Source organism: Botrytis byssoidea (assembly GCF_014898295.1).
Source record: "Botrytis byssoidea strain MUCL 94 chromosome Unknown BBYS_003, whole genome shotgun sequence".
Taxonomy (NCBI): Eukaryota; Fungi; Ascomycota; class Leotiomycetes; order Helotiales; family Sclerotiniaceae; genus Botrytis; species Botrytis byssoidea.
Window position 1 is genome coordinate 2,295,047 of NW_024065844.1, and position 15,815 is coordinate 2,310,861.

The 15,815-nt window shown below is 42.0% G+C and overlaps 7 protein-coding genes across 7 annotated transcripts; 3 read left to right on the forward strand and 4 right to left on the reverse strand.

Moving 5' to 3' along the window:
• Positions 1-2,556: 2,556 nt before the first annotated feature.
• On the forward strand, positions 2,557-2,980 carry EAE97_002099 (uncharacterized protein; the record flags this gene model as incomplete). Its single annotated transcript, XM_038872610.1, has 3 exons — positions 2,557-2,625; positions 2,728-2,781; positions 2,849-2,980. The coding sequence occupies 3 exons, from the start codon at positions 2,557-2,559 to the stop codon at positions 2,978-2,980; spliced, it is 255 nt and encodes an 84-aa protein (XP_038737168.1).
• A 601-nt stretch (positions 2,981-3,581) lies between these two features.
• On the reverse strand, positions 3,582-5,318 carry EAE97_002100 (uncharacterized protein). Its single transcript, XM_038872611.1, has 2 exons — positions 5,210-5,318; positions 3,582-5,159 (listed from the first exon to the last, which is right to left on the reverse strand). Exons 1-2 carry the CDS (start codon positions 5,212-5,214, stop codon positions 3,797-3,799), a joined length of 1,368 nt encoding a protein of 455 aa, XP_038737169.1. The 5' UTR covers positions 5,215-5,318; the 3' UTR covers positions 3,582-3,796.
• EAE97_002101 (uncharacterized protein) lies at positions 5,318-6,291 on the forward strand. Its single transcript, XM_038872612.1, has 4 exons — positions 5,318-5,518; positions 5,648-5,854; positions 5,951-6,036; positions 6,094-6,291. The coding sequence occupies exons 1-3, from the start codon at positions 5,516-5,518 to the stop codon at positions 5,993-5,995; spliced, it is 255 nt and encodes an 84-aa protein (XP_038737170.1). The 5' UTR covers positions 5,318-5,515; the 3' UTR covers positions 5,996-6,036; positions 6,094-6,291.
• A 513-nt stretch (positions 6,292-6,804) lies between these two features.
• EAE97_002102 (uncharacterized protein) lies at positions 6,805-7,937 on the reverse strand (the record flags this gene model as incomplete). The annotated part of the gene is made up of 3 exons (XM_038872613.1): positions 6,805-7,418; positions 7,476-7,830; positions 7,902-7,937. 3 exons carry the CDS (start codon positions 7,935-7,937, stop codon positions 6,805-6,807), a joined length of 1,005 nt encoding a protein of 334 aa, XP_038737171.1.
• Positions 7,938-8,197: 260 nt separating this feature from the next.
• EAE97_002103 (uncharacterized protein) lies at positions 8,198-11,098 on the forward strand (the record flags this gene model as incomplete). Its single annotated transcript, XM_038872614.1, has 3 exons — positions 8,198-9,191; positions 9,252-9,553; positions 9,608-11,098. The coding sequence occupies 3 exons, from the start codon at positions 8,198-8,200 to the stop codon at positions 11,096-11,098; spliced, it is 2,787 nt and encodes a 928-aa protein (XP_038737172.1).
• Positions 11,099-11,627: 529 nt separating this feature from the next.
• On the reverse strand, positions 11,628-12,473 carry EAE97_002104 (uncharacterized protein; the record flags this gene model as incomplete). The annotated part of the gene is made up of 1 exon (XM_038872615.1): positions 11,628-12,473. The coding sequence occupies one exon, from the start codon at positions 12,471-12,473 to the stop codon at positions 11,628-11,630; it is 846 nt and encodes a 281-aa protein (XP_038737173.1).
• A 732-nt stretch (positions 12,474-13,205) lies between these two features.
• EAE97_002105 (uncharacterized protein) lies at positions 13,206-14,444 on the reverse strand (the record flags this gene model as incomplete). Its single annotated transcript, XM_038872616.1, has 3 exons — positions 13,206-13,283; positions 13,364-13,714; positions 13,842-14,444. 3 exons carry the CDS (start codon positions 14,442-14,444, stop codon positions 13,206-13,208), a joined length of 1,032 nt encoding a protein of 343 aa, XP_038737174.1.
• Positions 14,445-15,815: the final 1,371 nt, after the last annotated feature.

A 15,815-nucleotide genomic window follows, 5' to 3' on the forward strand; every position in this document is an offset into this window, starting at 1 on the left:
TTGAAGATCGATTTATTTGATTGGATTTATTTGATTGTATTTATTTGATTTTATGTGCTGTGCTGTGATGATTGGATGGATGGATGGATGGATGGGGTGTATGAGGTTGGATGGATATAGGTAGGTAGGTAGGTAGGGAGCTTTATGCTGTATTGTATGTTTGTTCTTTTTGAAATTGTCTAATGGGATTGATGGGATGGATGGGATTTTTATGGGGAGTGTGGTTAGTTCTTGGTTCTTGGTGATTGGGTGGAGGGTTGAGGGTTGATTTGTCGGGAAGATACTTTTGAGGAAGGATGGAGGGAAGGGTGTTATGTGGTGTGATGTGGTATTCTTTGCGGTAATATATATATATATATATATCATTGAGTTAAGTAAAGTTTATCGGACTGAAATCTTATGGCGCTGACTGACTGACATAATTCGATGATCGTTAGATCGAGTGTGAGGAACCTGGATAGGAGTTAGAGAATCGAATTGGTGTGCTCGGCGTGTGCGTGTTGGTGCGGATTTGGGAGATGGTTTTTTTTTTTGTTTTATGTTTTTTGTTTTGTGTTTTTGGAATGGGAATTGGAATTCAATTATCGCGCTGTGCTGGGATCGTGGAAATTAGGAAGAATTATGAAGATTGTCGAGTGCTGGAGAGGATGGGTTTGAGTTTGGATTTGTGTGTCAAGTATCATGTGTTAAGTGTTAAGTGTGAAATGGAGATGGATTTATGAGGGATACATACAGACAGACAGGCAAAGGGGTAGCGAGGGTAAATAGCTAGGTATACTCGTTAATGCAGGTCAAGTGTAGACATATTATGATATCCCAGTAGGTAATTCTTTCCAGCCCTTCGCGGACGTCCCGGACTGTATTGAGATGTTTGGGGATTAGAGGGGGAGGAGGGGGATATTTTTAGGTTACGTTTATGGTTATGTTCGACGCTTGCTCGTATGCAGTAGATATCGAGGATAGGAAAGCCAATATGCAGAATTATAAAACTCGCTTGAGAAGATTGAAAATTGAAATTGACGAAAAGTCTGCATCCAGGAGGACATGTAAAGATAAAGAGCTCTCTCTAGAGAAAGATTAAATGCTCGAATGGTATGATGTTCTTGAGATGTGAGATCTGTGAGGGATTGGCTCGGTGTCATTTAAAGGGGCTAGATCGATGTGTTGTGTTGAGGAGGAGGTGAAAGGTTGGATTTAGTGGTGAGTTGGTGAGTGAGTGGATGCTGTTTGGTCTTGATGGAGATATGGTTAGTATGTTGATGATGATGATGGGGGAAATGGGGGAAAGGGTGGAGTTACTATTTGATTATAGGAGTCGAGCACTAGTTGATATAACAAAATGCAAAGAAAAAAAATAAATTGGTACTTTGAGCACTTTTTTTGTTCTTCTATAACCTTATAGCTCTCTATAGTAATATATCTGTATGAGAGTAGCATCGTTATCAACACTGATAGAGAGACGCCGAGAATATAGTCAAAATTTGACACGATTCCTTGCTGCATACGATGAAAGTGAGAACTCACCGAACTTGAATTTTTTTGCTTCTAGTCGCCGATTGATGTTGGTCGAGCATTTGGAGATATACAGTTTGGTGGGACAAGTGGTGTTCTAGATCGTGAGCTGTATATCAGGTGAAACGATACTAAAGGCTCTGTAGGTATACTTTCAATAGTGATCAAGCCGTGTCATGGCCCCCTTTTACCGTTAAGTGAATGTTGTTCAGAAAGTATGCCTTCTATTTTCAACGAAGGCCGTCTCCTATTGTTGATAAAACATCCAATGCTGCCACAAGATGATTCTATCTGTTGCTGTGAAGTCACTGCCCACTAGTGAGCGCTCTGTGCTTCTAGGCTTGCCATGAGAGTCTCGAACAAGGAATGACCAAATACATCTCGGAGCTAGAAGTCAAGTGGCCATGGCGTGGTCTTTGGCAATATGCGCTGTTTGCTTGAAATGATATGAGGTATTCAACATCCTCTTTTATACCCGAGTTAATCTCCATTGAAATGGCAAATCTCGTGGAGTTTTGTTACACTCCTGCGCTCTAGCACGGGATATATATTTAAAAAGGAGTAACACCCGAAATATATAATCAGACGATATTTCATACCTTCAGATTATACATATTCGGGCATCTTTCTCCCGTTCTGTGGAATTTATCCCCATGCCTCTCGTGCATTAGCGTGGCTTTCACGGTCATATAGTCACACAGCTCGTGGAGTATTTTCGTCTGATGTCTCATTTGGTGATACAAGACACAAATATCAGAGCTTGAACCACATTACTTGACATTGGCATTCCCGATGTCAAATCGAGATATGGCATATGAGGAAACGAATTAAAGCAACGTTCGTTTTCTGAGTAGCAAGATCCGAACTAGATACCTTGAAGTAGTGACTCCTATAACACTACTTCTAGGTTTCTGTTCTTTCCTGATTTTTTATTTTCTTCTTCCTCTTTGACGCTTTTACTGCGTATCAAACACTTCCTCATCAACAAGTATTTAAAACCTAGACTCGAAATTTCGCACCAACGATCTCCATCCACCCTTCACAATGCACTCGCTATCCATCTTCATTTTCGGATTCACAGCTGTTCGAACTGTTTTCGGAACACCTATTCCAGTAAGAAATCTTAATCTCATTGTTCCACTTTAATAATTCAACACTCCCTCACACTACCTGCATCATGACACTCGCACAATTTAGTTAACTCCTTTCTACAAGAGACTTCCTACATCCAGCGGAAATATTACAGCATACAGTAACAATGTCCATATTGTGAGTATGCATAGAGCGCGACTCACCAAGTCCCCGTGAGACTACTGACAGCTGTCGCCTATACCAGGAATCCCATCTATCGAAACGATCTTCAGGTTCTAATGAAATCGTTGAGTGTCCGGAAGGTTTTGCTCCGAGGGATGGAACCAAAATAGTCACCTGTGTTTCTATCCATCTCAAACTGGAGATGCATGACTGAAAGATTCTGGAGGATGCTGATTGGAACATCGAGGCAACCAAGGAGGTTGGGAGAGATGTTTATTTCTGCGAGGGTGGAGAATCCGCTGGATGATAGAAGTTTCTACGATTTGGGAATTCCAGCAAATGGCAGTGTCATAGGGTCGGGATATAAAGACTGGAATGGACTAGCTAGTGTGCGATATGCATCTTATAATGTGAGGTGGAAAAAATGGAGTCTGAGGATTAGGAATGGGATTTAGGCAAAATCTTTACGCATTTACACATCTAAAGATGCAATCTCTAAGAATGAATACCTCGAGAGCTGGAAGCTGTGGCGCTCAATACCTTGATTCGACGAGGTATTATGTAATGCTGAATATACAAGTTGAATATGACATCATGAAAAAGCCGTGTATCTGCGTTGAAGAACAAGCTCAATACACAGTAAATCTAGCATGGTCTGCTTGGGGCGAAAAATATACTATCCAATTAAGGGAACAGAGTCATAGATTTGTAGTGAAACGTGTTGATTGATGTTCGTGATAGGTTTCCCCCACTCTCTACCATCGACTATTGATTTGTTATACTGCATCATCTTTTGTAGCACTTGCATGAGTTCCGCAGAGTATGTAACACACTCACTTGTCTTCTTATTTCTGTACAATTTCTGAATGTCACTCGCATGTGCTGCTAACACTTCCTGATGTCGAGGTTGGTAGCCAGGGAAAAGTTCTAACCATGTTCACTGAGTGCTCAGGAGCGGCCTCAAGATTAAATTGTTTGAATTCAATGACCCAAGAATATATAGTACACCAGAGCTGGTACGACTCCCACTTCAAATACCTTGCATCTCCGTGTCCACTATTTCACCACTCTCTATTCCAGGATCATCAACAACATCCTCAACTATAAAATCGTCTGGGATTCTAAAAATTTCCAATGACCTCTGTGCGTTTTCGTCCGTGTGCCATTCTGCGGCATGTTGATTATAATTTCTTTCGTAACATTCCTCTGAGCAGAAAAGAGCCTTATGCCCACTAACCATGCAAACTTTGCACAAACACATCCCATCATGGGATACCTCCTCATCAGCACTGAGCTCCGAAAGACAACAATCTTTCCAATGGGCACTCAAACAATAGTGATCGGCTTTGTCGTGATCTTCATGGTCCAGAAGCGCATGACTAGGAGAACAATAATAAGTCCTTGTATGATCTCTATCTTCTGGAACTTTAGACGCAATCCAGTCACATAAGATGCATTGTATCGCTCCTTCTGGTACGGATAGATCCACATCTTCATCACAGCCATCGTATGAGCAAAGAGCTTTACTCTCCTTTTCCACTTGCTGATGATGTAGATATTTGAGTGTATCTTTCTCCGCTTTCTTCGCCTTTGCTTTGAGATGTGCAGATTGTGCAAGATTAAGTTCATTCAGGCGATGCTGTAACTGTGCTATCTCAGTATCCTTCGTGCGAGCACTCTCTTTCTTCATGGCGGCAACAACCTCATCATAGGGAATTTCATTCTCAAACATTCGAGCATATTTACTTTTGTAATTCCGTACGCTGATAGAGTCTAATTCGAGAGGGCTGCAGTAATATGAAATGTAAATTGGGATTCGTTGTTTATGAGTTGTAGTGTCGTGCAAGTGAAGGATGAAATCTACTTGGTCTGGGTCTGGACATGTCTTGATATACTCCGTTAGGTAAGCATTCAAAACTTTTGAGATATTTCTCCCTTGATCTAGTTCCATTGCGATGCGGTCCTTGAATTCGATAACATCCTCAGAATCATCAGGTCTATGTGCACAAAGATCCTTCTTTAAATGTGCCCGAAATTCGTGATCTACTCTTGTGTGAATCTCGTCGAGCCTGTGGACTTTAGGTTGTTCGAACATCGACTGTAACTCTGCTTTGTAGTCAAATAATTTAGAGTACCAACGATCTGAATCTTCTGAGAGATACCAATCCTGATAAGCTTTGCGAGTCTGACGATCCTCTCCGATACAGCTCTCGCAATCCTTATGGTCAGTGGTGTGTGGTGTTGCAAAGGGGCTCTCGTAAAACTTTTTGATACTTTCAAGAGTCTTTCTGAGAGCTTCATGATCAATGCGATAATTATCTGCATGTTCAAGACGCTCGCCCAATGTAAGAGGATAATTTTGACCTTGCGGTCTCAATTCAAATGAAGTATCTCTGTGATGTATGTCAGGAAAACGCGCTGTCACGTGAGTGTCCCGACTTACTCCATGACCGTTTAAGCATGCGCCTATTTGAAATTGAATTCAATTGAGGACCCAAAGTCATCAACTCCAGTAAGATCGATAGTTCTCAGTGATATGTCGATGGCTAAGCTTGTCAATTGTGAAGAATTCAATCTTGTTATTTTAGTTGCTCAGATGTGATTGTATAACAACTTAGGATATAATGCTCTTTAGAGCTAGCGGCCGCTGGATGAAAGACGGACCGGGTTAACGTTCAATGAACTTAATGCTAGCAAGTATATCTTGACTTGAATCTTCCATTCAGCACAACCTGTCAATCAACACAAAATGGTAAGCTTCTCTACAATTTAATCCTATCTCCGTGATCGCGTTGCACTCGCGACTCATCCTTCTTATTTCTTTCCATCGATAATGCCAAGGTAAATAATAAAATCACTACTGATACGTCCCTGGGTATAGGCGGACAAACTTCGCGCGCAGCAGCAGCTTGAACAACTCCAGCAGCGTTATGTTGGAACAGGCCATGCTGATACAACTAGATTCGAATGGACGAGTAATATTCAGAGAGATTCATATGCCTCGTATGTGGGCCACCCGCCTTTATTGAGTTACATGGCAATTGGAATGGGAAGTCCAAGGGAGATTGTTAGGAAAAATATGATTGAGGTGTGTAATTTCGTGCACTCTGTGCCTTTTTATTTGGACTTGGACATTATTGGATATTTGAAAGTAGGAATGAAGGTGGAGACTAACACTCAACAGAAAATGATACAACCAGTTGGAAAGCCCCCCGAGGTGCAGGATTAAAGATATTGGGCATGGAATCTTCTAATGGAAAATTAAGAGAGGTATGTTCGAGAACTTGCTAGCATTATTTACAGATATGATTCTAATCATGGATATAGGATATCCCTTCAATTGAAAATAAGGGAATCGCATATCGACAACACTCATGGACATGACAAGATGATATCGGAGTGCGGAGGCAGGGGAGGACTGTTCAAGTTGATATCGGCGAGGAGTCATGTTATGGTGTTAATGGCGCAAAAATATATTTGGAGTCAGATTGATATCACATAACAAAGCTTTGTAAGAGGAGAAACGATTCTACAAGTTCCCGCGCGTGATTGAAGAAATAACCCATCGGACATCGCATTTGCAATAGCCCAATCTCTCACATGGCCCCTTTTCGAATTCGATATCTTCAATTATGATAAATTGACCATAATTTTCTATGGCGCAATGACATCCTTTCGCCATAAATTGCGCACAGAATTTCGCTCAAGATTGAGGTCAGGTCGCAGATAAATTTGAGCGTAAGTAGAAACCACCGAATACATTTTTCGTCAAAATTAATTGTGAGCATGGTTCAAACTCAATTTTCTGCAGCACTCCAATACATCACATTTAAGATGTGATATCAATCAATGTTTTCCTCGTCCCTCAATTCAAGAGTATTTCATGACTCGAATAATGACCCGAATTGCTTTACTTGAGCATCCAAAACTCCGTGGCCCCGATTGTGCACTACGTTTCGCAGCCGAACAATCGAATCTTCCCAAAAATAACGCCCGCTCTACAACTGCAGTTACCATTCCGTTCAATGCATCGACTATTTATTCATCATCGTCATCATCTTCTTCTTCAGCCGCTCCTCGTCGTGGCCTTCCCCTCGCGGAAACTCTCTTAGAGCTTGATGCTCCATTTTGTTCGGGCACCTCTGTTCCTTCTCCGTTCTCTCCATGAGTTGACTTTCTCTTCCCTAGTCCCAAGCTACGCTCCAATCGCTTATCGAGATCCTCCGGAGCATGCTCACCATAAACCTCCTTCACCAGTCCTTGCACACCTTTCGAGCCGATCTCCATCCTTCCTCGGGGTCCTACTCTCCATTCTATCAGCTCCTCTCCATCATTTCTTTCGATAGTTCGGGTTATGTAATTTTGTTGCATCATCTTCTTCAAGATAAGAGTTGTCTTGTCCAGGGGCAGGTTTGTTTCCGCATTTAACTTTCTTAGAACAGACATGAGTTTGCTGTCCGTCATCGTTGAGTCAGGGCTTAGCATTATAACAGAAACCACCGTAGTATAGAATCCTACATATGTAGCTTCATCCCACTGGCTAATGACTTTGGAAGGCTGAATAATCGAGGATGATCGGTAATCGGTGGGTAGAATACTTGTGAGAATATATGAAGAAGTTGTCGTGGATTTCGATTTTCTGCTAGCCTCCTCTGAAGGGGAGTAAATTAGTTGGAAACATGAAAAGGAAAAAGTGAAAAATTACTCACTCAATCGGCCTTTGACAGTGACATTTTCTTTAGCGGGGAGTTCGACCATTTCCATGCCAAATATGATTCTTAGCGATTCTTGTGCTGGTTCAAATATAGATTTAAAGGATCTCGATTGTGCTCCAAGAACCTTCTCCTTAATACCAGTTCTTGTAATTGGTAAACGCTGGAATTCGCACGCCAAGGCATATCTGACCAGTTTCTTCACAACTTGACCCAAAGACTCCTCCCTATCCAAGCCCATGCCTTCACCTGCTGCATCATCCTCATCTTCATCTTCTGACTCCGGATCTGGGTGACGACGTTGCTGAGTATTCCGAGGTATTTCTTCTTCTGACTCTTCATCTTCTCTAACCTGCCGAGATAAGTTAGCTGTCAAGCGCGGGGTCATTGAGAAATGGAAAGAGTAAGATAGGTGTAAATTACGACGTGTCGCCCACCTCTGCGAGAATTAGCTGGCATATTGAGTTTTCTATGTATGATCGTTCATAGAACAATTAATTCTTTGAATGTATTTCCGTTTTTATGATTTTATCACTCTTTCCCAGGGAGCGGGAAAAGTTAACTTGAGTTGGGGAGACGCGTCCAACCGCGTTTGGTCGGAAAAACTAATGCGGAAAAAAATCGGCCGCCTTCCCCGGTTCTCAAAAAATAATGAAGATTTCCATGAGTGAAAGGAAGACAATCATAACTTTCCCTTGACGAATTTTCAAACCGCATACATGATTCGCCGACATATATCTGCGGCGCATATATGCTTGAGATGCCAAATACGATTAGATCGAAGGCCTTTACCATTTCTAGCCCGAAGAGCGTATTCTACCGAATTGGATGCAGATCATGAAGGCAATGGGTTGCGGCCGTCGAGTGTTCAACCCCAGGGAAATCAGTTGGATAGCAATGCAGACACAGAGTCTCCTACCAAGGAAAACGACATAGACACGGCGAGACCCAGAGAATGGCCACCAGAATGGCGCAATAATATCGTTATCAGAAGACACGATGGTGCGATGAAGCCTCCCAGACCAAGTCGCAGCGTTAAACAAACCAAACCAGTAAAACAAATCAAAGAATCTAATCCCAAGATCTATGGACATACTGGAATAAAACAGGTTGGAAACAGTGTGACATTATCGGGTGTGGATGCGTTGGGGAAGAACGCTGAAGTCCTTGTCTTGCGAGATTCGAAGGTGAAATTTTACAAGGCGAAGAATAAGAGTCCTCCAAGTCCACCACCCGAAAATATTGATGTTTTAGCTAGGCTTCAAAGCGAAAGAGGAATTGTCTCATCAAAAGATGTTGAAGCACATATCAATGAATGTAAACCTGCAGAGGGAACCATACAAACATGGGACGATTTCAACGGTTTCGTGCAATTATTGCAGAAAAGTTTCACAATTCCTCAGATGAAGAAGTATATTCAGGCATACCCAGAAGAAGAAAGAATGAGGAAAGCACCATCTCTTGGTGTTGGAATTCTATACGACGAGAACGCAATTTCCCGAGCCACTCCGTGGGTACCAGAAATCTCCCCTATAAACCAGCCAGTCGATGATGATCCCCTGCGGGGATACTCTCCAGCATCCTATAATTACAAACAAAATATTGCGGTAAGGATCTTAAGGGAATGTTGGCAAATAGAAGTTCCGGAACTTGTTGATGGGATAGGTGAAGTCGAAGTTCAAGTTCAGATAAAGGATCTAGACTTTTTAAATAGTGCGTAAAATCAGACTTCTGTTCCTTCCCACAACTCAGCTGATGTAGTGTAATATCTAGGCCAAGGATACATAGAATCTTTGATCAAACGATATTATCTAAACGACCCCGAAAAGATTGAAATATATCGACCTCGTCAAGTTCTTCGTATAACCTCGACTCGAGAAAAGGCTGCCCTCATTGTTGCTGAGATCCAGGATGGAATACGAGGTATAAGTAGAGAGGAATTTCACCTGAAAGATTTATGCTTTTCTCATTACATCAGAGGATGGGAGAATAGAACTCTTACTCCAGAAGTACTGGCTAAACTTGGTGAATTGACCAAAACTGATATCAGAAGATTGTCACACAAAGAGCCGATTGTTAGTGTTCTCACATTTCATTCTACGTTATATACACTAACTAACTATTTACAGCTTCTGATTTCATCCATGGTTACCGACAGAAACACAGATTTGTCAAAACGGGCTGATGTGGTGAGACGTCTGTTACTAGATCTAGCCCGCTTCGATGGGTCTGACCACAATTCAAGGAAAGTTGGTTTGCGAGACTTCAACGAGTCTTCTCTCACAGTTGACTTGCCTGGAGGTTTTGTTAGATATCCAGGATCGCGGGAGCTTTCTTGGCACGAAAGGCTTCGTACGTGGAGTCGATGGACTACAGCCACTCCTAAGTCGGTAGCCATCGATAGCCCAACTGAAGCGACTCAATACACTTTTCCTTTCAACACTGTGGACGTAAAACTAGCTGGAAACCGTCAGAAGAATCCCGACCCTGAGGGAGCCGAATTCTTATGGTCTCATGAGTATTCGCCCTCTACCACGATTAAAGCCGGAACTATTTTACACAATATCAGCGGCCATCGGATTGGAAGATATATCGATAATGACATGGAGCATTCAAGGGGACCACCCGCGATATCGCCCGACAAAACATTGAACATGATCAACTTGAAGACAGAGATGGATAATGGATCAATCCGGATATTTTCCCCACAAGCGCCGAATATGTCAGGACTATTTCAGTCAGATCACATCGAAAATGGACAGTTTGATAGTGCAAACCAGGAACTTGTCATGCAATTCAAACCTAATCCATCGGCGGTATGTCCAAATGGCGACACAATCGGGCCTTCCGCTTTCAATGACTTTCCTCCAATAGAGATTTCTTTCATCATCAATCGAGAATCTTTTGAAGTAGAATTTCGGGAGCTCCACGCTATAGTTTCCACTGAGACAGCAAATTTGATGCTCCCTGAACACAAAGCAGATCTCCAGTTTCAAAGAAGGATTCATTCAAGAATGTTACTCGATGAATCTAAATCAAAAAGTGGGTTGGGTGGTCTGAAATCAGCCGCATTCTCTGTGAAGAATTTCATTCAGAATTCTCAGCTAGATCTAACCAGTGAGCGGCAATTGGAAACACCACCGAAACTAGTCATTCCACTCGCTAAACATCTTTGCACTGATCATGGCTGGAAACGCATGAACGGCCAGCCAAGATCGGGCGTTGATGTTGAATATTTGTTTGCCAAGCTTGAATACAGAAAGAAGACAACTTATAATTTCAACAATCACGAAATATGCTGTACTAGTGTCGAAGCAGGAAAGGCTGGTGGTTCACATTTGGAATTGAGTCTCACAACTCGATCCATGCCAAATCAAGATGAATTTAACGAGACTATGAAGACAGCATTGAAGATGGTACAGTTGATGGATATTAAGAATTTCACAAGTGTCTATGGACAGGTGAGAGAAACGTTCCCAGAACGAAAAGAACCAGTCTTGGGCCCTGGTGATTTCAAATACATACCAAAGAGGCCAAGTGATTTCTTGGATGTGAAAAGACTGTATGAAGAAGATGATGAAAAAAGATCCAGGTTCGACAGTGCGCCGGCCAAGGAGTAGGTTCATGAATCACACGTGGCGCCGGATAAAGGTCAGGAGTCTCAAGATCTTGGAAGTGGAAGATGGTAACTGGTCAAGGAATTTTAAATTACATGGTATGAACACTGTAAAATGCTGTAATATATGACATTATGAAACAAAAAGGGATCTGGAGTCATAAAGGAGAACATGGCGAGCATTTTTGTCAGTCTTTTATATATCCAACAGGACTCTTTTGTTAGATATTAGATGTTACCTGTAAACACTCATACAAATACTATACAATCAACTCAAACATCAAATATCCGACTTCCAACTTCATCTCAAGCTGGCAATGTACCTTCGTCTAGCTCTATACCACTGGCGTATTGCTTTACATGTGAGACTTTTATCATGTTGCGATCAATCACGGGCCTCGCGCAGCTCATTATCTATCGAATCAATCGAGGATCAGAAGGCGTGGACAGCGTACAAGTCTCTCCTCGATCGAAAATTATGTTTGAGAAAGAACAGTCACCTATTAGTCGTGCATATCCATTGCGATTAGAAGTTACAACGTGGCAGGAGATTCGCGTTGGAAATCAGTAACCCTTCCACAACAAACAACATCTTCTCCAAGCGGGATCCACTTTACTCCTCTCAACCGAAATGTCTCCTTTCCCGGATTTTCCCTTTCTGGAAGGACAGTAACTCCCCCCTTCCCAAGCCATACTGGTGCTATAGTTACTATAACTCCATCTATAAATTTTTGACCTTCAGCAAGCATGACATTAATAATTCCAGCACCTCCTTCGATCATCAAGCTTTCGATCCCCTCTTTCCAGAGCGCTTCTAGAATATCTTGCCAGGAGAATCTTCCTTCGTGGTCCGGTGATAAATATATGAACCTACCGCTCGCCGCTATTAGAAATTCTCTCTTTTCAATTGATATATCATTTTCTTTCTGGGCAGTGATGATCCAAGGAGCTTTGCCTCTACCATCCTTCACCAACCCGAAAATTTTACTTTCCTCTCCGAAATCCCATCGGCCTTTAGGGTCAATTATCACCGGTCTTGGTTGCCCCTTTAAACTCTTTCCGCCTCCATAACCTCCAACCCCTTCTATCCTGCAGTTCAGACTTGGATTATCTGCAATTGCTGTATTGACACCAATCAATATAGCATCATGTTTCGATCTCAAGTAATGCGTCATTGCTTTTGAGCCTGGGCCAGACAAGGGTGAACCAATGCCGGGACGCATGGTGATCTGAGAGTCCATAGAAGTGGCAAATGTGAGTGTTGTATGTGGAAGTGACTTTGAGTGAGCAGTTGAAATAGAACTTTTGGATGGTAGGTAATCGTCTATTCGGGCGCGATCAGTTTCTGGGAAGCGGAGAAGGTCCCTGGTGGAAGACATTGTATTTTGATGATCCGATAATATGACTATGAATTTTTTGAGATGATAATTTCGTGTTGGTGTGTTACAGACAATGCGTTGGAAAGAGTAATGTCAATACGATCACATTCTCGTGGTCTGCGTTGAGTTTGTACACGTGAAAACAGAAATTCATCGGATCGAACAAAAGCGTCATGGTCATGTGATGAAAATTCGTTAAAACTCCTACCAAGCACTACCGTTTGATGCGACTTCCGCGACATATCTTTTTGCAAACCGTTCAATCCAAATTTGTTCTCTGCGTTTTCCCTTGTATTTTTCCATGTATTTTGGCTACCTTTCCCATACTCCAGTGATTATACAGGAAAATAAGAGTGCAGCTGGAGCGATAATTAAGGTCAATAGTGCAATGTTTTTCAATAATCAGCTGCATTTCAATTCAAGAGTCTCATTTAAAAGTTCTGAAGATACTGCTGTTGATTTCATAAATTCATCATTGCAGATAAATGTAACAATCAGAAGTATTTCAATATCTAAAACAATTACAAATGCAGAAAACTTGTATATCTCCAGATTTTTGAATGTTAGGTTGCAATCCGACAGCGCTTGCTTTGTCACTTGAAAGCCGCCTCTGGTGTATCTCCTTTTTAGTTCATTCAATATTGAAAAGATTCCTCTCTCTTATTTATCTCGTCCGTTTTGTTTCTCGCCCGCGCGATTTCCTTCAATGACTAGAAACGTTTTGAACTCCACCTACTGTTCAAACACAGCTGTCCAGTCCTCCTTCTTCATCCACTCTTCCAGGGTAGTCATGGGACATTTCACCCCCGCCTATGAATTAAAATTAGCTACCAAGTTTCTTATTACTCGCGGATCTCGTTCTCATTCCCAGCATGATGTATGTTACATACCTTTTCAATATCCTCCTTCATCCACAATGTCTGATCACCTCCATCATATCCCGGGTCGCTAGAATAGACGAACATGGCATTCAATTCCTCCCCGAAAGATTTATCTTGTTCTCGTCCCACAAACTCATCTTCCGTGCATTGCCTATATGTCGCAACCTTCCCAGTTGTTTCACTCCATAAACGAATATATTCGCTCCAAGAACAGTTGCTACCGCATGCCATGTAGCTTCTACCAGGTGGAAGTTGCGAAACGGCATAAATAAAAGAACCAAGGTCACTATTTATGGCAATATGAGGAACTGCTTTATTCGGGGTCGTTGGGAAACTCATTTGGAAACTTCCGTCGGGTTGCTATTCAGTATCAGTTTAGCTGGTGATATCTCCTCATATCACGACATCCAGTTGTGGAGATATCAATAATAAAATGACCATCCTAGGGATTCGTGTGATATATTGACAAACGAACAAAGGAACAAACCTTTCCCAAATAACTTTTCACAGCCAACTTATAACTACTAGTAAAGTACCCCGTCATAACACAACTCATTTTTTCAGCCAATTCCCCTTGGCCTCCATATTTCTCCCTCACATAATAAGGAAAAATATCAGCCTTTGCATCATGATGATACACTTCCGTGAACTTTCCTCCACTAGATTTTCCTGCATGACTCAATGTACTCGCAATGAACCCATTTACATCAAGTCCTGGAACGACACTCGAGTGAGCAGCAGCATCAGCGATATTCTTTCCTTGTCGATACTCGACATCATAGGCATATTGCCGGCACGAGATTCCAAGCTCCTGAGCTCGTTGACGACAATCGGGACGGAAGAAAGGTTCCCAGTAATTTGTGACGCTAAAAATAAGATGCGCTCCCTGAAATGCAGAGATCAAAGAGTTGACATCATCCAAGTCCGCTTTCACGATTTCAACGCCTTGCGCTGAGAGTGATTGAGCTTGGGCGGATGAGGTATTTCGTGTTATACCGCGGACTTTGTAGTTGGAGTCCTGAAGAAACCTTTGGGCGACAGAATTCCCTTGATTGCCTGTTACACCGATGATTACTATTAATTTGGTCATAATGATTGGAGTGGGGATGGGGATGGAGATGGCTTTGTTTGAGTAACGGGATAATTATTGATTAATTATTTTTGGAGATGGCATCGGAAAATATATCAAGGTTAAGTGGGGTTTCACAATCAATTCTACGAGCACTCACCCCCACATTCAGCCAGGTTTTTTCATTCGATGTCAACGAAGTAAGCAATATTTCATCTGCGATTTGCTAAATAATGCAAGAAAATACATGAGAGGTCAGCTTCACATCGTCGCCGCCCTGACTCTCTCGTTTGGCATACACTGAAACTGGATTCACCAATCGAGACGGTGTCGAATCAAATCTGGAGAAAGTGTTATGTCAAAAAGAAAGTCAGAAAATGAAGAGGCAGATAGATTTAAATTTGATATTTGAGATGATGTTTCATTAGTCGCAATCCTCAACCACTACCTCGTGGTCTCTTCGAAGCTTTCCTATCCCCATATAATCTACCAAAAATATTACAACAAGTATGCAGGCTAAGAGATAAATGCCATCTGGGAGTAACATGGAAGTAGCTTCGCTGTACAACTTCATTCCTAGAAATCTTTCCTCAAGAAGAACAAATTATCATAGAATGTGATAAGTAAACAGCAGACTAACTTTCCTGGCGAGGGAAGACTCTCCTAATGAAAAGCTTATTCATTCATGATTTCGTTTATTTGTTTTGTGTGAGAACATGAAAATACAAGAACTTCTTTGTTGTACCTCGAATGAAGTATGCCAGCTCACACGATGGAGCGCGCATACACATACACTTGCCCAACCATAAATGGATGAATGCCAAGCTCATGCTAACGGGCTAAAATCTCGGCGTAGAAGCAAAGGAAGGTAAGTCTTACATTTTCATTACCAAAAGCCTGGTTGCCGGCATGTACCCGTTGATCGAAATGACTTCGCTTCGGTGAATACCACTGACCACGCCGAGGGTAGGAGAGAGCTCTGCATACAAGTTATAATTTCCGCAATGACACAAATCAAATTTGTGAACATCAATACACTTGTTGATGTTTTTTGGCAAAAATGTCGCTCACGACGTTGACGATAATTGATGGTAATTTCTCGACGCACATAAATAACCCTCACTGATCTTACTGAATACTGGAGGTCGAAGAGAGAAGTTCTTGAGACTAATTAGCAATTTTAAGGTCTCTTCAGCTTGGATGGAAAGCGGGCACAACAGACTTGTCAAAATCGAGACTAAATTTTGGACGCGTCCGCTTTTCCGTCCAGCTGGAGAGTAAAATTTACTGGAAATTTCAAGTGTGGGGTTGTGGGGGGTTGTGGGACGGGGGCGGGGTGCAGGGGAGAAGGGGATGGATCGACATTTATTTCACCGTATATTGTCAAGTTCA